The following is a 21,905-nucleotide window of genomic DNA, read 5'->3' on the forward strand; positions in this document are numbered from 1 at the left end:
TTTACTCCACTGCACAGATTGTGGAGATTGTTGCTCAAACAGCATTCAAACTCCTGCAGTTTATGGCACAGTCCTTTAAAGCAAGCCTAACTCTTTCCGGAGAGGTACAAACTATCACAGGCAACAGAATGTTATTGCAGAGAACAGAGCTTTCAAAACATGGCCATTCTGGTCCTCATTTATATTACCTGTTTCTCTTACAGCTATACTGAGGGTCGTTTCATCTGTCCTACAACTGGGTAATATTGTCTTCAAGAAGGAGAGAAACACTGATCAAGCTTCTATGCCAGATGATACTGGTAAGATTTTCCACTTCAAAATTTTATTTAACATTAAGAAATTAATAAAATAGCAACTGAATAAGCACTCTTTATCAGTATTTTTTATTTAATTGCTATTTCCTATGTAGCTCTCAGGCTTTAAAATATAACCCATCCTTAAAATCAGCTCAGCTATCATTGCCTTTTCTAGTAATCTTGAATCCATAAATTGATGAATGGTGAATTTGTTGCTTGGATCACAAATGTTACTTTTATGGCAAGTGTCATCTCTTGTTTGTACAATAGAGGAGCTTTTACAGAATATAAATAACTCCACATACTTGCTGAGCTACTCATATTCACACTTACTGACCTGCTAAGAGGAAATTCAGTCTGAAATCAAATCTCACTTTTTTATTCTAGCTGCACAAAAAGTGTGCCACCTGATGGGGATTAATGTGACAGATTTCACAAGATCTATTCTGACCCCAAGAATCAAGGTTGGACGAGATGTTGTCCAGAAAGCTCAGACCAAAGAGCAGGTACCACATGCACTCTGCTCAGCTCTCCTGAAGCTATTTTCCCTTTTTCTATTTCTCTTTACATCTTGTCTAAAGGGAAATGTCCATTTTATATCTCATTTCTTCAGAAATTAACAGCTAAGTGGGTTTCTTCTTTCACTTACAATCTCCTCTTACCTTTTCCAGGCGGACTTTGCCATAGAAGCTTTGGCCAAGGCAAAATTTGAGCGTCTTTTCCGTTGGATCCTGGCTCGCGTGAACAAAGCTCTCGATAAAACAAAAAGACAAGGAGCTTCTTTCTTGGGGATCCTTGACATTGCTGGATTTGAGATTTTTGAGGTATATACTGCGGACACAAGCTGATTAAACTGATATAGATCCTTATATTTTAATTACTTTAATATGCAAAAAGAAATACAAAATAGCAAATACTATCTTAACATTTAAGTTCACTCTTAAAGGCCTCTTTCTAACATTATGAACTCACTTTTTTCCTCTTCACAGATCAATTCCTTTGAGCAGCTCTGCATCAACTACACTAATGAGAAACTTCAGCAGCTTTTCAACCACACAATGTTTATACTGGAGCAAGAGGAATACCAGCGAGAGGGCATTGAATGGAATTTCATTGACTTTGGCCTTGACCTGCAACCTTGCATTGAGCTGATCGAAAGACCAGTAAGATTATCTCTCTGTAGGTGGGATACTACATAGTTACGTGTCAGTACAACAAGAGATCCTTTATTTCCTGGAAGGATTTGTAACCTCAGGGGTGAAGAACGTGGTGCTCTGTCTCTGCCTCTGCTTGTGATGTTTCTGATCTGATACTGCTCCTGTTGCAGACCAATCCTCCTGGTGTCCTGGCTTTGCTGGATGAAGAGTGCTGGTTCCCCAAGGCTACTGACACATCCTTTGTGGAGAAACTAATTCAAGAACAAGGCAACCATCCCAAATTCCAGAAGCCCAAGCAACTCAAGGATAAAACAGAGTTCTGTATAATGCACTATGCAGGAAAGGTACTGGACAGATTGAGCTATTTTGACTTAGGGATACCCAAAGGATCAAAGAGAAACATTGTGGTACCTGCATTGATGAGACATGGCTTTAATTACAAAATGGGCTTACTAAGTGCTTTAATTACACAACACATGAAATAAGATTTGCAAATCATGGTTGTGCTAAGCTCAGAAGAAAAGAAAAATAACCAGCACCAAGGTTATTGAAAATCCAAGTAATTTGGATTCTTTTCTAGCAAGCAGACTTTTTAAAGACATTAGTACATGTGAGAATAAATACTCAACTCTCAACCCTAGAAAGCTTTGCAAATTACTTGTCTGATTTTGTGTTGATACAGTGCCCTGTGTTCTTGGACACTCCAGATTTCTTATCAAGAACAAATTTTTGATGTAGCATTCACTGTTCCCTGCAGGTTACCTACAACGCAACTGCCTGGCTGACAAAGAACATGGATCCACTAAACGACAATGTGACTTCTCTGCTGAACCAGTCTTCAGACAAATTTGTAGCAGACCTTTGGAAGGATGGTATGAATCACAACTCTAAATCAGTGATGGGGTTTAAAGGGAGAAACTCCTACCAGAACTTTTTGACAGCCATCCCTTGCTGGCAGCACACAAGTGTGAACATGATAAGCATAGAAGAGACTGAACTAAGAAATAAGAATAATGTGTTCTAAAGACATGTTTATGAAAAATTTCTTTAGAGAGTTTTAAGCACTATCAAAAAATTTCCTTAATATTATTCAGCAACTGAATAAAAATTATTCATCACACTGTTATAATGTTGCTGAATATGTAATATTGTAGACCTCATTTAAAACAGGTTATTGTTAGGTTTTATGAATCCTCTCATGTAAGTTCTGTACAGTTCTATTTAATTCATGGACAAAATATATTCTGGGTATTCAGTTGCTCCATTCTGTCACTACTTAAAAAAATCCACATTTTCATCTTTGACAGAAGTAGACTATTTACCCAAAAGGGCTTCTAGTACATTTGTCAGAATGCTTCTATTGCATAAAAAATATACTGGTCCTCTTTGGCAAGCTGCAGTGTAACAATGCCAGTGATGGGTGTAATGTGAGGCAAGGACAGTTTATAAACTGTTCCATTCTTTCTTCTCTATTTCAGTGGACCGTATAGTTGGGCTGGACCAAATGGCGAAGATGAGTGAAAGTTCACTTCCCAGTTCTTCAAAAACCAAGAAAGGCATGTTCCGTACTGTTGGACAACTCTATAAGGAGCAGCTGACCAAACTGATGACCACCTTAAGGAATACCAATCCCAACTTTGTCCGCTGCATCATTCCAAATCATGAAAAAAGGGTAAATTTCAGATGCTTGGTTTTCAGACTCCTGGCACATTATTGCTGTTGAGCTGCTAGCTGCACATGGCAGAGCTGAACGATGTCTTCAAACATAGATATACGGACATTTTTGTAAATTTGTGCTAAAATACCTTTTGTTCCCCTTTCAGTCTGGAAAGCTTGATGCCCATTTAGTGCTTGAGCAGTTGCGCTGCAATGGTGTCCTGGAAGGGATCCGTATCTGCCGGCAGGGATTCCCCAACAGGATCGTCTTCCAGGAGTTCCGCCAGCGGTACGAGTCCCTCAGCCCCAGTTCTGGGTTCAGTAGAGCTGTAATACCTGTCTGTCTGTACAAAACCGTCCAGTGCGTTTCAACCTCCCTAACATAAGCATCTTTTGGCAGATATGAGATTCTCGCTGCAAATGCCATTCCTAAAGGATTCATGGATGGGAAGCAGGCTTGCATACTCATGGTGAGGAAAGCATTTTTGATCCTGTTGACAATCGGGTCTATACTCCTTATATAAAAAATGTTGAGACTGAACAGAAATGAGAAGTGATTTTCAGTACCCTAAACCTCAGCACTGGAGTTAACAAATATCCCTGTTTTCCTCCAGATCAAAGCACTAGAGCTCGATCCCAACTTGTACAGAATTGGACAGAGTAAAATCTTCTTCAGAACTGGTGTTCTGGCTCACCTGGAAGAAGAGAGAGACCTGAAGATCACAGACGTTATTATTGCCTTCCAAGCTATGTCCCGAGGCTACCTAGCAAGAAAGTAAGAATATGTGCTAACAAATAGAATGTCTTCTGCAGCAGAGTATCTGCAGGGGCCTTTAGTTTTCCATATAACAAACTGAAGATACTGAGACATTTCATTATTATTTATACTGCATTAGAACTCGTGTCCAATGAAGGTTTCACTTCCAGCCCAGAAGAGGCTGATCAGTGTAATTACAGGAAAGCAGTTACATTGTGAGGCTGCTCACACACCTCTGTACAATAAGCTGAGACAATGACCCATCATTTAAATATTTATATATTTGTACCAGCAGGAGGAGGAGCATCCTAAGCTAAGACTGGAGTCTTACACACTACAAGTAGCAGCACCCCTGGCATCTATAAAACATAAAATAATTTCTTCCACAGCTTCAGCGTGGAGCACTGATCATCTAGCATGATCTCAGTTAATGTACACCATAAAACTATCAACAATAATGCCTTTTTTTTCTGCATACTATCAAGGCTTTCAAATTGCCAGACAAAGAAATATGTTTCAAGAGTGATGATCAGTGCAAGATCTGAGTCCCTGTGTACTCTGGAAAGATGTTCGCAGCCAGAACTAGATCTATACATCTGTGCCTACCCATGGAAGGCAAACAGCCAAAAAAACCAAAATAAAATACCAGACAGCTAACCAGAGTTATCACCCTTCCTCAGGAAAGCACAGGCACTGTTAAAGCAACAAAAGAATTTGTGCCAGACTTCCCAAACCATGTGGCTCATCAGCAGACTCTCATGCCAGCGTTTCTTTGCTTAATGTGTGTACCTCGCAAACACCTTCTATTCTCAGACTGAACCAATTTGCTTTACATTTTTAATCACAGAGCCTTTGCTAAGAGACAGCAACAGTTGACTGCAATGAAGGTTATCCAAAGAAATTGTGCTGCTTACCTGAAGCTGAGGAACTGGCAGTGGTGGAGACTGTTTACTAAAGTGAGTGACTGCTATCAGTATATCTCTCCTCAGTTTTCCAAAAGAAATGAAATGCACATGATACCAAGGTACATATTGTCAGGCATACTCCTTGTTCCAAAGCCCAGTGAAGCTGACGGCAAGAGCCTCATTCGTTTCACAAAATTTGGCATTAGAGATACTCTGGATAGTTATATTATGCCATTAACATTAAAGTTAGTTCTAACTTGAGAAGAAGACAATCTACTTAAGCAGAAATTCATAAAAGATTTTGCATCTTTGGGGACTTTTTTAATTGCCATGAAATTAAATCATTTCACAGGGGTGGATAATGAGAACACAGAGTAAAACTGAATTTTCTGAACATCCAGAGTGATAGATCTATGGGGAGCCCAGTAGCTCAAGAATTCCTAACTGGGACACTAAACATCTTTGTGCTGGGCACTCATGCAAATTAAGTCTATTTTCCTATTAAAAAGGCTTGGGTGTTTCATGAATGGTCTTCAGTTTGGATTCAGAAAACTTTTACTACTTTGATTGATAGCAATCTCCTCTGCAACGAGAAATAGGCAGTGTGTGTGCATATTGCCTTTCTAAGCAGAAGATGTAGCTTTTGTACATTATCAGGGGATTAAAACAGGCCTGGAGCCATTCCAAAAGTGACACTATCAGAGGCAGAGGTGCTCACAAGGCCCCAAGAATTAACATAGAGACAGCCAAGAGCAACACTGCTGAAGCTCGGGGCTTTAAAGATATTCACATCAAGCTTGGCTGGACAGTATTTGTCCAGTCTTGAGCAATGGCAGCACTACCACTAGTGCCAGTCAGTACTTTAAGCACCATGCTCAGCAACACAAATACTGACAGGAAACATTCTTGAAAAACCTTTCTGTTTCCAGGTGAAACCACTGCTGCAAGTCACCCGCCAAGAGGAAGAAATGCAGGCCAAGGACGAAGAACTACAAAAAACTAAGGAAAGACAACAAAAAGCAGAGAGTGAATTGAAGGAGCTTGAACAGAAACACTCACAGGTGATTTACAGCTCTGAGCCTGTGGAAAACACTAGCTGTTCTTTTACCATGTCTAGAAGCTGTTATAATAAAGGTGTCTCTCTCCTTTGCACTCATGTATTTCTTCATAGCAATGGTCCAGAACAGGTCAGTGCAGAAAAGCTCCCAGTCACTTCAGTAAAGGCCCAACATCCACACAAAAATGTGTGGTAGAGCTGCCTGCCTGTACCCCAGGACTGTCCAGTGAAACAGCCAATTTGCACTCCAAGCCTTAACTTCCTCTCCATTTCATTTGTGCAGCTTGTTGAAGAGAAGAACCTCCTGGCAGAGCAGCTTCAGGCAGAAACTGAGCTGTATGCTGAGGCTGAGGAGATGAGAGTCCGTTTAGCTGCTAAGAAACAAGAGCTGGAAGAGATCCTGCATGAGATGGAAGCCAGAATTGAGGAGGAGGAGGAGCGCAGCCAGCAGCTGCAGGCAGAGAAGAAAAAGATGCAACAACAAATGCTGGTAAGGAGGAATAAGTGACAAATACAGACAATAACTTGGATGTCACTGACAAACAACAGAGACTGGCAAACCTCAGATCCTAGGACAGTGCTTGCTACACAACCCTCTGTAGGATGTATGTCTGTGCCACCGAAGTAAAGACAATCAATTGATGCTCTTTCCTCCAGAGTTATCATTTTCCCCATCTCAATCTTAAATAATCTTTTCTCTAAAACATTATTTTAACAAATCTTTCATTCTATGTTGTCAAGTATTGCAGACTGTCTAGTTCTTAATAAAAACAACAAAGTTTACAACATACAGTAATAAACATTAAGCCTTTCTTAAGAATTATATAAGTGGTATTTTATTTCCAGAATTCATGTTTTGTGGTTTTCTTTTTCCCCCCTCAAAGGACCTTGAGGAACAGCTGGAAGAAGAAGAAGCTGCAAGGCAGAAACTGCAACTTGAAAAAGTAGCAGCAGATAGCAAGATAAAGAAAATGGAAGATGATATTCTGATAATGGAAGATCAGAATAACAAGCTAAGCAAGGTAAGTGTTCTGAGTCCACTTTCTTACTCTGAAAGTAGTGAAAGTTGAGAGAAAACCTCCTCTTCCACTAGAACAACAGGAATACTCTTGACTATCTAATCTCATGGATGTACAGTTACACCAGGCCATCAGTCCAGCATATATCAAATGCATTTCTGATAATTTTTCAGTGCTCATTTAAACAATTCAAAATTGTTTAAAACTACTGTGTTTGAGATCTGCTGTAGCAAAAATATCTTCAAGCAAAATATCCACAGCAGTCAAGCACAATCAGTGGAAGACATGTCTTCTTGTCCAAGAGCAGACTAAATAATTCTCTTGGTTTTCAACTAATTTCAACCAAACTTCATTATTAAAACTGGAAATAAGCATGTCTTCCAGTACTTTTGAAAAGGGAATGCTCCTGTGAACTGGGCCCTGTACTTAGCAGCCATCAGAGAGCACAAGATTCTAAGAGCAGCAGCTTAGAGAACATGGAAGTCATAGATACCATTCCATAGCTCCTCTGTAACTGAAAAATTGAAATCTATCACTACCATCTCAAGAAAGACAGCATAAAAGGACAATCTATTGGGCAGTTTTGGTTGGCAGAGTTGATTTATGATCACCAATGACAGACACTTATGCTAACAGAAGTATTTTATTATTCTTAAGGAAAGAAAACTCCTCGAGGAAAGAATAAGTGATCTAACAACAAATCTTGCAGAAGAAGAAGAAAAAGCCAAAAATCTTACAAAGCTCAAGAACAAACATGAATCTATGATTTCAGAACTTGAAGGTAACATGAACAATAGTTTCGGGGGGGGGAGGGGGTTGAGAATTTCTTCTTTTTCCGTGGCACAGAACAAAAAAACCTAAACAGAATCTGGGGACAACTTCTAAAAAATCTTTGTGGTGTTTTCCAAATTTTTTATGCTGAAGCCAATTTGGTGAGAATCACCAAATCCCCATGGTGTCAAACCACAGAAACCTTTTATTTTTTACATACAAAAGAGTAGAGAGAAAATTGAGGGGGAAAAAAATGCTTATTTTGCAGAAAGATAAAGAAATGCTTCTTTAGGATGGCTAGAAATAAGGCATTGCAAGTTGCTCCAAAACACAGTGACTTGTAGCTAAATGTATGGCCACACTGGAGGTCAAAACCATTTTTTGCCTAAGTTTGTGGTCAGATTAAGGACTCCTGCCACTACCACAGTCCAGTGACCAAAATCCTTCCTTTCTCAGTGCGGCTGAAGAAGGAAGAGAAGAGCAGACAAGAACTGGACAAAGTTAAGAGGAAGCTGGAAGGGGAGGCAAATGATCTACACGAGCAGATTGCAGAGCTCCAGGCACAAATTGCTGACCTGAAGGCACAACTGGCCAAGAAGGAGGAAGAGCTGCAGGCTGCTCTGGCCAGGTACTCACTCCTGGGTCTGCACATGGTGGAAAGCCCAGGCTGGAACACATCTTGCCCCTTCCCAGACACTGAGAAGCTGCAGCCATGAATCTCCTCTCTCAGTTCATCCTCTCTGTGTGCTTCCCCATTTTCCAAATGTCCTTTTGTGAAAAATAATTATGCTATTGCTTGTCCATAGACAAATAATTTATTTTATTAAATTACCTCCAGGTACCAATGAAAAATCCTCTTCCCATAAGCAAGGGCAGTGCTGTCAAGTATGATGAAACGTAACAACCTACTTCATAGGCAACAGGCAAAAATTAAGTCTGACCTTGATCCACTTGAGAATCTCAGTGGATTTTCTGTATAAATTTAAGAGGGAAAATACTCTACCAAAACTTGCTGAATCAACTGATCAGCATCTCCAGACATTGCATTCAGATAAAGTACAGCTGTCTGATCTTTTTTGCATCAGTTCCCCCTTTCTTTGGCACTTTCTTGCACAGAACCTATAAATCTTTAGTGTATACTTTCTCAAAGTGAAATCATTATTACTTTTTTAACTTATAAGATGAAATGCTCTCTTTTCAAAAAGGCTTGAAGATGAAACTACTCAGAAGAACAATGCCCTCAAGAAGATCCGTGAATTGGAATCTGTAATTTCTGATCTCCAGGAAGACCTGGAGTCTGAAAGAGCTGCAAGGAACAAAGCAGAAAAACAAAAGAGAGACCTTGGTGAAGAGCTGGAGGCTCTTAAGACAGAGCTTGAGGATACTCTGGATACCACAGCCACCCAGCAGGAGCTCAGGTACGGAGATGTAGCACAAGGGGCAAAAAGAAATGTCACCAAGCTCAGTGCAATACTGTCCACTGACTGTGCAGTAGGGCTGGAATGCTCTTATCCACTGCTGCTCCACTGACGTGTGTCACCTTCCAGAGCAAAGCGTGAGCAGGAGGTCACGGTGCTGAAGAGAGCTCTGGAGGAGGAGACTCGAACTCATGAAGCCCAGGTCCAGGAGATGAGGCAAAAGCACACTCAGGCTGTGGAAGAGCTCACAGAGCAGCTGGAACAATTTAAACGGGTAAACAGAAATCCATCTCATCGAAAACTATCTCCTAGAAAACATGGTTTCCTCTTATAATTCACCTTTCTTCACTTCTTCACATACTTGTAGGCTAAAGCAAGCTTGGATAAGACCAAACAGTCACTGGAGAAAGACAATGCTGATCTGGCTAATGAAGTCAGGAGCCTGAATCAGGCCAAACAAGATGTGGAGCACAAAAAGAAGAAGCTGGAAGTGCAGTTGCAGGATTTACAGTCCAAATACACTGAGGGAGAGCGTGTTCGGACAGAACTCAATGAAAAAGTCCATAAATTACAGGTAGGAAGGAGTTTGATGTTTTGCTTTGACACTGTGGGACTGAGAAGCCCAGTTTATACTGTCCTGTTAGGGGATATCTAGAGGAATGATGGTCCTGCAGCCAAAACGCCCATTTTTTTTGTCCTTAAACTCCTACCTCAATTATCACACAATTAATCAACTACAACCACTCCATCTCCTGGAACTGAGAGCTTTTAGTCTCTCTGTACATGTTGCAGTCTGTAATGCCATCACTGATTCAGTGACCATGATGCAGAGCTGACAGTTTTGTTCCGTTTGTTCATTTTTGGGTGGGGAAGAAAATTGACAGGAATGTGGCTTTTGGAAATGTATTAGACACACATGTATTAAACACAGGTGCTCAGAAAAGATGACAATGAAAGGAGAATGCTCATTTATCTACAATTTTAAGCTGATGGATAAATAAGAAAATAAAATCAAAATGCATCAACTTCTGTCAAACTTGGGAAGAGGAAGGAAAATCCACCCAAAATCCCCATTCTCCTTTACAATTCATTGTCAATAGTCATGAATATGACTAGTAATAAATACTACGGTAAACTAGACAAAAATGGCATTAGTTAAGATTTCAGACAAACCCAAGGAATCTAAAGCTTGAGGAAGATTACGAAGTTTTGCAAAATAACTTGCGTTTATTCTCTGTGGTGTTTCACAGGTGGAGGTTGAAAATGTCACAAGTTTGCTCAATGAAGCAGAAAGCAAGAATATCAAATTGACCAAAGATGTGGCAGCCTTAGGATCTCAGCTACAAGATACACAGGTAAACTTGCATCCAAGAACAGCTCACCTACAATATTCATAAAATGCACTCTAAAAAGACCTAAACTAATGACTGTCTTGCCAATTGATGTGGTGACTGTAGGAGCTGCTTCAGGAAGAAACACGGCAGAAGCTAAATGTGTCCACCAAACTCCGCCAGTTGGAGGATGAAAAGAACAGCTTGCAGGAGCAGTTGGATGAAGAAGTAGAAGCAAAACAAAATCTGGAGAGACATATTTCAACACTGACAATACAGGTATCAGTGCCATAGTTAAATCGTTAGTTCCATCACTGAGAGTTTCGTTAGCAATTCCAGAGGATCTGCAGAATTATCCTGGCACAGCACATGGACCTTCAGGAAATTCGTGCTGTTAGCCCAGATGGCACCAGCGGTGCTCCACAATGGAGGCAGCAGTCTCCCTGTCCTTTAAAGTGTCATCCCTAGGACAGATACAAATGCAAGGTAGCTCCACAGATAGTCTTGCACACAAGGCCTGTATGTGCATCCTAGGTCTGTGCTCTGCCTCATCTTATGAAGGCTGGGTGACAGGTAACTCGTCACCAGCTTCACACAACTCAAACCAGGAAAGCTCCAGGTCTTAGTTGTCTCCTGGCCAATTTTTGTCTCTCTGCCAAATTTTGTTGTCACAGCTACAAAGATTTGTCTTCTGAACTCAAATTTCAGCTCTCTGACTCTAAGAAGAAGATACAGGAATTTACTAGCACAGTAGAATTCATGGAAGAAGGCAAAAAGAAACTTCAGAAGGAAATTGAAAGTCTCACACAACAGTTTGAGGAAAAGGCTGCTTCTTATGACAAACTGGAAAAAACCAAGAACAGACTCCAGCAGGAGTTGGATGACCTGGTGGTAGACTTAGACAACCAGCGTCAGCTGGTCTCCAACCTGGAGAAGAAACAGAAGAAGTTTGATCAGGTATGGACTTAAGATTCTCCCTTGCTGTGTTATCACCTGTCTGGAACTCACAGAGTGTCCACTGGGATAAAGGGACAAAAAAATTAACTAAAATGTAATTATACAAACACTGGTTAATTTCGTATTTATATGCCTTTATCAAAAGCAGAGATTCTACCCTGTCATTAACTACTGACAATACAGCTGCAATAGAAAAACCCTACTACTAATGATTTCCTATATTGACACTACCTTTCTACAGATGCTAGCTGAAGAGAAGAACATCTCCTCAAAATATGCAGATGAAAGGGACAGAGCAGAAGCTGAAGCTAGAGAAAAGGAAACAAAGGCTTTGTCATTGGCTCGAGCACTTGAAGAGGCTTTGGAAGCCAAAGAAGAACTGGAGAGAACGAACAAAATGTTGAAAGCTGAAATGGAAGATCTTGTTAGTTCCAAAGATGATGTTGGCAAGAATGTAAGTTTTGGCCTTAGAACAATCTCCACAACAATAACTTAGAATAGCAGCTAAAAAAAGAGATCATTGTTTTCAGTGTGGGAAATTCTCTGCGCACACAAATCCATTCAGCAAGATCAGATATTTCATACGGAATTCAAAGGCTATTCCATTTGTGTCCAAACTTTCAAGCGACTTGGCAAAGTAACTGTAAGCTATGTTTATTTTTAACATAACTTCAAGTATGAAGAAGATTCTAATTGATTTCTAAGACTGGAAAAACATTAAAGAGATTCTAAATAATGTACTGGTTTATTACACTTCTTTGAAATTGTAAACTCTGCAAATCTTATTTTATTAGTTATATTTGACTTTGCCACCTGCCTTATATTTACTTATATAACTGCCAAATTTCCATTTCTGCACTGCCAATCACTTCTTATATTACAGGGATGTGATTATATTACTTCTAATACTAAATAAATTAAATTATGATATTTGACTAGATTAGAAATGAAAGATTGGGATAAAGAGAATCTCATGGTTATTTTAAGATAGTTTTGCAAGTGTACAAAATAAAGCTCATTTACCATTTTCAGTGTAAATTATTTCATTCATTGTCCACAGCTGCTGGTTCAAATGTGGCCTATACTGCAGGTGTACTGTGTATAACTAGAATTATTTTTATTTCTCGTAACAAGTTTATTAAATTCTCATTGCTTGAAAGGTCCATGAGTTGGAGAAATCTAAACGGACCCTTGAACAGCAAGTAGAAGAGATGAAGACACAATTAGAAGAGCTAGAGGATGAGCTACAAGCTGCTGAAGATGCCAAACTCAGGTTGGAAGTTAATATGCAGGCCCTGAAAGGCCAGTTTGAAAGAGATTTACAAGCCAGAGATGAACAGAATGAGGAGAAGAAAAGACAGCTCCTCAGACAGGTACCATTCTCTACTATTGCCTTTGTAAATATCTAACCAAGTCAGTTGAAAGGCCCCAACCTAATGCCTTTATTACAAGCACCTCACTAACTATAATGAGAAAAAAGCATTACATTGCCTTGTACTTGGTGATTTAAAAAAAAAAAATAAGAAGAAGAAAATAAAAGGGTTATTGACAGGGTTATTGACAGAGTTATTTTACTGTAAAAGGCAGGGGGGTTTCCCTGTTTCAGTAGCAGATGCGCAGTTACCAATAAATCTACAACCAATACAGTATAAAACATACAAATTATTATTTCTTACACAGTCAGGATCACCTTCCCTGTATTCTCAGTGGAAGTGAAAAAAGACAACTTCTAATATATCTGTCTTCCCAAGGTACACTGAATGCATACAAAAGCATTGGAGATGAAAACAGACAGGATAAAACCTATTTCTATAGAAGTGTTGTGACAGCAAGGACAACTGCTGTAGTCATCATCTTGTAACACACGTTATTTCCATGAATACAGAACCCAAATTGCTGAGTTCTTTCAAAAACCTTTAATTTTGGGACAAAATGGAAATCTGTTCTATCTGCCAGGGAAATCACAGAGATATGGGGTCTGTATACACTATTCAGACATACACAGAGTGTTTAAGAGTGCCCAAGGACTTTCCTAGACTGAACTTGTTTTCCTTAATGATCAGCTCCATGAATACGAAACGGAACTGGAAGATGAGCGGAAGCAACGTGCCCTGGCAGCTGCTGCCAAAAAGAAGCTGGAGATGGATGTTAAAGACCTGGAGAGCCAGGCTGACTCTGCCAATAAAGGTCGGGAAGAAGCCATCAAACAACTTCGCAAATTACAGGTATGTAACGCCAAAAATACAGCTTTTCCCACTGCTGTGTCTTGCACAGCCACAATACAAAAGTTAGGTGACATTTGTGAACTTGATGCCCATTACAAATTATTGGTCAGAGGGAGAATTTGAACTAGACTCCCACATTCAAATATCAGTATTTTAATGCTAAGTTTGAATGACAGTGGAAAAATTCACAGGGCAAACGATTAAAATCTTAAATTTCATCATGGTAGAGATGTTCCAGAATTCTCTAGTCAACAGGCATCTGCTGCTGACTTACTCACAAGGAGGAAAACAAAGATTCACATCAAGAGAAAGGACTATAGGATAAAATCTATTACAGGGCTTCAATCTGGATTCTAACACTTTACTCAAGAGCATAAAAGACTGTTCAGAAATCAGGTTTTCTCTGAATTAGCATGTTCCTGCTTATACTTTAAATCTCCCTATCAACCTTTGTGTCACATGCTAACAACTAAACAACAAAAATTTTCTTAATCAGAAAGATTAAGATTGTACATGTACTCAAATATCCAGAGGAAATATGGACAACAGGCATTACAAAAGATGCAGTGTTCAAGTGGAAGCACTGCCCTCCTTGGAATAGCATTTCAGATCTTTCCAACTGTGCTACCTGATCTCTGCAGAAAATATAACTTAAGCAGCATTATGACTATGTAAATGTGTATGTGTTCTGTTCCATCCACATTTCTTCCTACTGAAATTATAACAAATTTGTTATTCCTTTCAACAAGGCTCAGATGAAGGACTACCAACGAGAGCTGGATGATGCACGGGCTGCCAGAGAAGAAATATTTGCTACAGCCAGAGAAAATGAGAAGAAAGCAAAGAGCCTGGAAGCAGAACTCATGCAGCTTCAGGAGGTAAAGTGGGAAACCTACAGCAGAAAGGAGACTATATATGACCTTCAGTAGCAAAAGTAAAAAAGCAAAAGCAGTAAAGTAATCTGGCAGCTCTTAGGGACTGAATGTGTAACAAGTTCCATGTGCTCCATGCACTCCACTAAAGCTGTTGGATCTCCATCTGAGCATAGTCAGACTGAACTGAAAAAAATCACCTTGGAAGAAGGTACAGATCACCGGCCTTAAAGGGAAATGAACTGTATGATCCACCACAAATTGTTTTCAATAGCAATAAATTCTTCAGGGCTTAGTGCTATTATTCCTACCTGTATTAAATGGCAATCTTGTGACTAAAACAAATAAAACAGAAACCAGCTGACAGGCTGGATAAAGTGTATTTCATTGTACTTCCCTAGGATTTATGGTATGACAAGAATTTATTCTGTTAAGACAAGCCATCTCATACTGGCTTTAGAAAGTTTACAGTCCTCTGAATCATGCTATAACCATTTCACCATTTACTCATTTCTTTACTATGCTGCTTTTTCCATTTCTATAGGACCTGGCTGCTGCAGAAAGAGCTCGCAAACAAGCAGACCAGGAGAAAGAAGAGATGGCAGAGGAACTTGCAAGCGCTGCCTCCGGAAGGTAGGAATACATCAAATTACACACAAGGCTCTGAACATGCTACTAATGCTGCCAAGCCATCTGGTCTCGACAGCACAACATGCGTACATATGACTACATTCACTGAAATATCTAGTTCCCTTTCTGAATTATTGGCAGTTCAAAATGCATTCATAACATATGGTCAGAGCCATAACTACTCACCTTTTAAATTTAAACTTCCAGGACAAGCCTTCAGGATGAGAAACGGCGCCTGGAGGCAAGAATTGCCCAACTGGAGGAAGAGCTGGAAGAGGAGCAAAGCAACATAGAGGCAATGGGTGACCGCATGAGGAAAGCAGTACAGCAGGTAGAGCTCATTCCAGCACACAGCACTTTCTGTTCATATTCCAGGAAAAGCTACTTGTGGTTCTGATTATCTGGAGAATTGCCATCCCAAATTGCCACCTGTCATTTCTCTGAAAGCATGCAACACTTCTGCAAGCATGCAACATTTCTGACAGCATCCCTTCCCACCTTGCAGGCAGAGCAGCTGAACAATGAGCTGGCAACAGAGCGCTCAACTGCACAGAAGAACGAAAATGCTCGGCAGCAACTGGAGAGGCAGAACAAAGAGCTAAAGAGTAAGCTGCAGGAGATGGAGGGAGCTGTGAAGAACAAATTCAAAGCTACAATTGCTGCTCTGGAGGCCAAAATTGCTTCTCTTGAAGAGCAATTGGAACAGGAAGCCAGGTACTGGGCTCCCAGAGGGCACAGCTGTCCATTTATTGTTCCAGTTAATGAGAGAGAAAATAAACAAAGGCACGCAGGATTTCTGTCTTCAGGCTTTCAGAGCCACTAAGACTCAGTAAAGTCTCATTCTCACTTAACATTTCTGAGATATATGACATTTAACTGGAGTTGCTACAGTTTCTGATTAAGATCCATTTTACTGCTGAAAAGTTCTACTGGTACCAAAGGCAAGGATCTGCTCCCCTATTTTAGAGTAACTGCCATATGACTCTGCCAGGATAATTGCCAGAACACATTGTGCCACTTGTTGGATTATTCTTTGAGGAAATAACCTTGTGTTTCAGAACACATCTCCTGGAGCACCTCTAGCATGCAGCAGAGACATATATCTGGTTTTATTTTCATCAGAAGAACAGGGCCTTTAAGTTTTTCTTAGAATTCACCTGTTAAATTCAGTAAGACCTTTAACACATGGGTTCTTGGTGCCAGTTTCATGAGTCACAAGCCCGAGGCAGGTGTAGAGCACAGAGCTTCCACATCACCAAACGCTGCACTGTCATTGCAGAGAGAAGCAGGCAGCAGCCAAGACACTGCGCCAGAAGGACAAGAAGCTGAAGGATGCACTGCTGCAGGTGGAGGACGAGAGGAAGCAAGCAGAGCAGTACAAAGATCAGGTACAGACTGTGTCAACAAGGGTCTCGGTCAAGGGCACAGGAGTTTTCAGGTTTTGCTTTAAGAAAGGAGAATTCCATGTTCTGCCTCAAGCAAATGCCCTTCTAGAAAGCAGACTCTATGTTTGGATTATATGCTGGGAGAGCTACACAGTCCATTACTAAAAGATGGGACAATATAATTCTTTCATGCTATACCAAGTGCCAAAGCACAAGTCCTTGTCAATCAGCCAGCTGCAACAGTCTGACTGCACTGCAATACACAGGACTGTCCACGACACTCTTGGTGCCATATGAATAGAGATCCTGAACACATTTTGTATTAAAATTTTAGCTCTAATGCATATCCATCTGCAAGCCTGAAAAGCAGAGGTAGGACTGTGCAGCAAAAGAAACAACAAGGTTATGTCTCAATACAGTAGCTATCAGCAAAATAAAGTCCCACAAAGCAAAGTTGTTTTCAGGCTATAAGCTTCCAAACTTTGATTCAGGTCATGTTTCAGTACAACTCTCAGTAGAAGCAAGAAATTAAAATGAGGAATGTAAAGCTATTAGATCTGTTTTAAATGAAAGCATTACTCTAAAATTTCCCTTTAGGCTGAGAAGGGCAACACACGGCTCAAGCAGCTGAAGAGGCAGCTGGAGGAGGCTGAGGAGGAGTCCCAGCGCATCAACGCAAACCGCAGGAAGCTGCAGAGGGAGCTGGATGAAGCTACTGAGAGCAATGAAGCCCTGGGCCGTGAGGTTGCAGCACTAAAGAGCAAGCTCAGGTAGAGTCCCCTTGTTTGGGATAGCCCTTCCCACTCACTGACAGCCTTGAAATTTAGAACTGAACTACAAAAGTAGGAAAAAATCTGTCAGGTAAAGAACAGACACTGATAATGCTGCAAAGTTACTCGCTCCTTGTGTTCGCTTGGCACTCAGAACAAAAGGCCGAAGTCAGGAGTGAAGTGCATTTCATAGACTGCAGCAGCCTCAGGATTTCAGCTGAGATGAACTGTGATAACATGGCACAGGCCTTACTCTTCTCTAATCAAAATCCTTTTGGCTTAAATTGGAACAGAATTAGGCTTTGTTGCTTTGGAAAACACCCCTTATATAATGGCTGTATCTATTTGTACAGAAGCAGTCACGAAAGGGTAGAAATGCTTGTGCTTTTCACACTTTCACACATGCACAACTCACACGTAAGGACTGTGAACAGTCTTGGACACCACAGGCAGTAAAAGGAAAAGCACATTACATTATTCTTATTCCAAAGCCTCTTTGGACTTCACCACTATGGGATTCAGTGTCATTAGTCCAAGGAAAAGATTAAAACATCCCTTTGCATTTTCTTTTTAAAACTGTGTGGAAAAAGATAAAGCCGTGATCAGTCAGCTATATCTCTGAGTTCTGCACTCCTGGGTTTGAAAACATGAGCTCACTGAAATAAAGAGGCTGACGTGAGTTAAAAGAAATTGCTCTATCTGCATCACTATACCATAACATTTTGCCTTCTACCTAAGAACAACAGTATGTCAGACACAAAAAAAAGCACCTGTCTAGTTGTGTTCTCAAAGTAGTTGCCAGGGTGTTTACCAGTAACATGCTTCAGTGTTACTGGATGTGGATTCCCTTCAAAGTGAAGAGTTATGGATGTGGCAGCCTTTTCCATTATCTTGGGTAGTACATGCTCCTGGCTGCTTTATGAAGCAGTGGCTGTGTCCAGCCCTTTTACATAGAACACCATAAGGCTCATTTTTGTTTTATCTAAATGTAATGTTTAATTTGTTTAATTATTTAAAAGTAATTACCTACCTCTGATCATGACCATGTGCCTAGTATAACTGCCCAGGACTCTTTATCTCTGTTTCAGAGGGACACAGGAACCTTCGCATGACTAAGCAGGTACCATGCCTTCAACTTTGCAGCTAGCTTGTATTGCACAAATTTCCATTTTCTTTGGTCCTGGTTAAAATTATGTGAGGTTTCTGCAAACTGTGAAGGCTTGGATATCTTGGCATTAATCTGTTTTATCAAAAAAAGACAAATATTACAATAATCTAGCTGCCATCAGCTGTTCATCAGTGATACATCTTTCTTACAAGTAGGTTACGTACTGACGTAGACTTACCAACATTGCATTCTCACAAGCTCTACCAACAGAGTACCTAATTACTCTGACTTTTTCTGCATGAATTTTTTTTTTGCCCATCATCTTTGTGCACTGCCACGAAGAGTAAATTTTTTTCAAATAAAATACACCAGTGATTAGTAAAATTGATTAAAAGGACTAATGAATATTGAGTGTCACAGCATGCCATTAGAATTTCACAGTATTTCCTGTGCCTACTGTAATGCTGACCTAAGGTAAGAGCCCATCTAATTCACCTGAGATTTGGGAAGCCTTACTTGCATGTGATTTATCACACACCACAAAATCACAGACAAAAGAGAAAGTATTGCCTTTCATTACATAGCACTCTTTACCTGTATTGCTTACAAAGAGTTATTACTGAGGCTTTTAGAGCTATTTTACAGACATTACATTGCTTGTTTACTGTTATTAAAACACAGAGCACGGACACAGAAATGAAAGCTGACACTGTAACCTAGCACAGCATTATGTTATACTTATTAGCACATTCTCTGGAGATAGGAATAATACCTGCACTGCAAAAATTAAAGAGCTATTGCCTTGTAATATTTGTATATTTTCTGTTTTACATAGGCGGGATTTTGCTGTCAATACACAAATATTTAAAGATGATGTCTTGTCCTTGCATGTGCCTTTTAGTCAGCCTAATATTTCCAGTCAGACTGTTACTCAAGCACTACTCCAGTAGCACTTGCAAAGGCAGATTATATACAGAGGTGCTAAGCAAAAACTAATGCTGAAGGCTTGTCCCAGATACACACTTTATTCTAAAGATACGAATGCCAGTGACCACATGAATATTATCAAATGCATAAACTTGTTTAAGAGGAACAGATATAAACAAAAAGTGTTTATCCGCAGGGCCAATACCAGTTTGAAGAACTGGTAAGTTTATGCATACTGCAACAGTTAGTTAATAAGTAAGTTAGTGGGTGATAAGGAGTTCACTTTGTAGCCAAAATTGTAGTGCACAATTTGGTGAGACTCCTGCTGTTATTCTCCCCAGTCCCATGTTCTCTTACAGCACTTCAGTGAATTACTGCAGCACAAATGACTCGTGAGTAACCGAGTCCAGACAGCACAAGTCCAAGGGGGTGGAGAGCTCTTCCTTTATTAACAAGAATTAACAAATTTATTAGCCTACTTAGAACTTTCTTGCTAAATAATAATAACAAATACCTGCTGCCATAACATGGCAGACCCTGCTGTTACACCCTGCCAAGCACACACCAGGGTAGAAATGACACAGCCCTGCATTCAATATGTGCCATCAGCACCAGAACAACCATGGTTAACTATCAGTGATCTTACATGAAGCTTTATTAGCCAGCTAATTGCCTGCTTACACTGAAGTTTAAGGGCAGAATTATGGAAAACAGACTACATGTCACATTTCCATCTTGGAAATGCATATTCGTGCCTCTGAACTAAGTTAGTCCAGCCAATGCTCCTACCCTCTTCCCTCATATGGAAGATTGAGCTTCAGACTTAAATAGCTGCTTCAGAAAGGGCACCGGCTTAGTCTTTTGCAAGGACAAGACAAGCCTTTAAATATTTATGCATGATTGCTGTACCCAAAAGTGCAGTCTCGGATATATTTAACATCAAATTAGTATTTTTGGCACAATATCCAGTGATCATGCATTTATTTTATTGCTTATGTCTCTGTTCTCAAGCCTTTACAAAGGTTTGCTTAATGAGGGGCAAGTGAGAGGCCATGTCACAAAACTGAAATGCTTTGTAGCACATTAGGAATGGAGGCCATGGGACAAACCCATCTTCTGTCTCACTTGCTCACACCTCCCCAAAAATTACCCTTGAGGACCAAAGTGTCCCTGCCTTGGGATGCGCCTATGAAGTATGTGGGGATGGGAGGGAGATGGGAGAGGAAAAGGGGATAAAGTGGGAAAAGCATTTCCTATAAGACACTTGCACTGCTACGCATCAGTCCCTGGGTTACAGCAGTTCCAAAGCAATGACTGTTTCCTCTCTCTGTTGGGAAAGAGATTGGAGTTACTCAGAACCTGGATGTCATACCTGTCACAGCACCTGTGGTGCTCTGACCAATGCGGCCCGTGCAAAGAGGAACTGTGGGCTCAGAGACACCTGCTGACATCCACAGCACTACCTCAGGCCCAGGGCTCACAGGCCTTCAGGAACTGGTGGGCAGAAATTCCGTACAAATTGCTCTCTCTCCTTGCTCCTCCAGAGGGACAGGAGGGACACTCCTCTGCTGTGGCTTCCACTCCTTTCAACTAACATCAGTTGCAGTTCCCATAGGGGAAACCAGTGAAATGAAAGGAAGAGTGGGGGTGATTTGGGGCTGATGAGACTATTTAGAGGAGGACAAGGACACAAGCACAAGAACAATCCCATCACATTTCCAAGCAATTGGGAGTCTCAGCCTGTTCACAAATTACTATGACATACAGAAAGTGATATTAGAGGCCCACAGCTCTTGGCTTTTCTGCATTTAGAATCATCAGCCCCACAGTTCCGGTTACAAAACTCTGCTTATTTGTGAGGATTCCAAATGACCTAACACCTGATTTTTTTTTTTTCTATTTTTTCCCCTCTTACTGCAGGAGGGGAAATGAGCCAGCATCTTTTGCCCCACCCCGTAGATCTGGAGGCAGAAGAGTAATTGAGAATGCAACAGATGGAGGTGATGATGAAATGGATGCAAGAGATGGAGATTTCAATGGAACAAAAGCCAGTGAATAAACACGCTTAAAAAATTGCACTGCAGCAAGGGGAGGGAGGACGATATTTAGCACTGTATAAGTCTACTCTTAGTGTCAAGGTCACATACACCTACTCCTCTGACAAATAAAAGCACAACTGCCTTGTCTCCAATGTATAGATTGACACTAAAAGTACTCCAAAACTTATCTTACCATGAAGTGTATTTGAAAAGGTGGAGACTTTTAACAGAGTAATTCACTTTGAGAATCTTGCAGAAAGTGAGTTCTAGTAGCTCAAATCATTTAAATGCCAGTGAACTATAGTCTACAGAGGATTAATGAGATTGTTGCAGGAAAAAAAAGGCATTGGTCAGTTAATCTTTTCTTAAACTTTCATTTTGTTTTGAGTATTCAATTAATATAGGGTTTTCTCCTGGTTACTACACCCCTGATGCACAATTCACAAGGTGGAAGTGCCTTTTTAATCACTTACTGAAAAATATCATTTGTTCAAATTAAGTCAACTGTTACAGTTTTATATGCACCATGGATGTGCTTACACACTAATAAAAGGCTATAAAAATGACTCCACTATTCTTGTGTACAGGTGTCACTTGAAGGGAAGGGGGGATGCAGAAGAGCTTC

At 40.4% G+C, this 21,905-nt stretch overlaps 1 protein-coding gene across 3 annotated transcripts in view; it reads left to right on the top strand.

Annotated features, from left to right (window-relative positions):
- Positions 1-21,846, top strand: part of MYH11 (myosin heavy chain 11) — a 55,675-nt gene extending 33,829 nt beyond the window's left edge. For 2 of the 3 annotated variants that reach the window (XM_069030150.1, XM_069030151.1), the window contains 32 exons: positions 204-299; positions 684-802; positions 968-1,120; positions 1,286-1,459; positions 1,624-1,797; positions 2,211-2,325; positions 2,932-3,125; positions 3,277-3,398; positions 3,510-3,579; positions 3,724-3,884; positions 4,714-4,822; positions 5,701-5,832; positions 6,112-6,318; positions 6,713-6,850; positions 7,505-7,628; positions 8,075-8,246; positions 8,824-9,036; positions 9,166-9,310; positions 9,404-9,610; positions 10,287-10,391; positions 10,494-10,646; positions 11,076-11,324; positions 11,566-11,778; positions 12,485-12,697; positions 13,388-13,549; positions 14,299-14,427; positions 14,966-15,054; positions 15,259-15,382; positions 15,557-15,765; positions 16,331-16,439; positions 17,034-17,206; positions 21,162-21,846. In XM_069030150.1, the coding sequence (XP_068886251.1) occupies positions 204-299; positions 684-802; positions 968-1,120; positions 1,286-1,459; positions 1,624-1,797; positions 2,211-2,325; positions 2,932-3,125; positions 3,277-3,398; positions 3,510-3,579; positions 3,724-3,884; positions 4,714-4,822; positions 5,701-5,832; positions 6,112-6,318; positions 6,713-6,850; positions 7,505-7,628; positions 8,075-8,246; positions 8,824-9,036; positions 9,166-9,310; positions 9,404-9,610; positions 10,287-10,391; positions 10,494-10,646; positions 11,076-11,324; positions 11,566-11,778; positions 12,485-12,697; positions 13,388-13,549; positions 14,299-14,427; positions 14,966-15,054; positions 15,259-15,382; positions 15,557-15,765; positions 16,331-16,439; positions 17,034-17,206; positions 21,162-21,300 (4,892 nt within the window). In that variant the 3' untranslated portion in view covers positions 21,301-21,846. Of the gene's footprint in view, positions 1-203; positions 300-683; positions 803-967; positions 1,121-1,285; positions 1,460-1,623; positions 1,798-2,210; positions 2,326-2,931; positions 3,126-3,276; positions 3,399-3,509; positions 3,580-3,723; positions 3,885-4,713; positions 4,823-5,700; positions 5,833-6,111; positions 6,319-6,712; positions 6,851-7,504; positions 7,629-8,074; positions 8,247-8,823; positions 9,037-9,165; positions 9,311-9,403; positions 9,611-10,286; positions 10,392-10,493; positions 10,647-11,075; positions 11,325-11,565; positions 11,779-12,484; positions 12,698-13,387; positions 13,550-14,298; positions 14,428-14,965; positions 15,055-15,258; positions 15,383-15,556; positions 15,766-16,330; positions 16,440-17,033; positions 17,207-18,294; positions 18,327-21,161 lie in introns of all 3 variants that reach the window. The other variant, XM_069030152.1, reaches the window with a different exon arrangement.
- The last annotated feature ends 59 nt before the right edge of the window (positions 21,847-21,905 follow it).

Source organism: Aphelocoma coerulescens, chromosome 14, assembly GCF_041296385.1.
Source record: "Aphelocoma coerulescens isolate FSJ_1873_10779 chromosome 14, UR_Acoe_1.0, whole genome shotgun sequence".
Taxonomy (NCBI): Eukaryota; Metazoa; Chordata; class Aves; order Passeriformes; family Corvidae; genus Aphelocoma; species Aphelocoma coerulescens.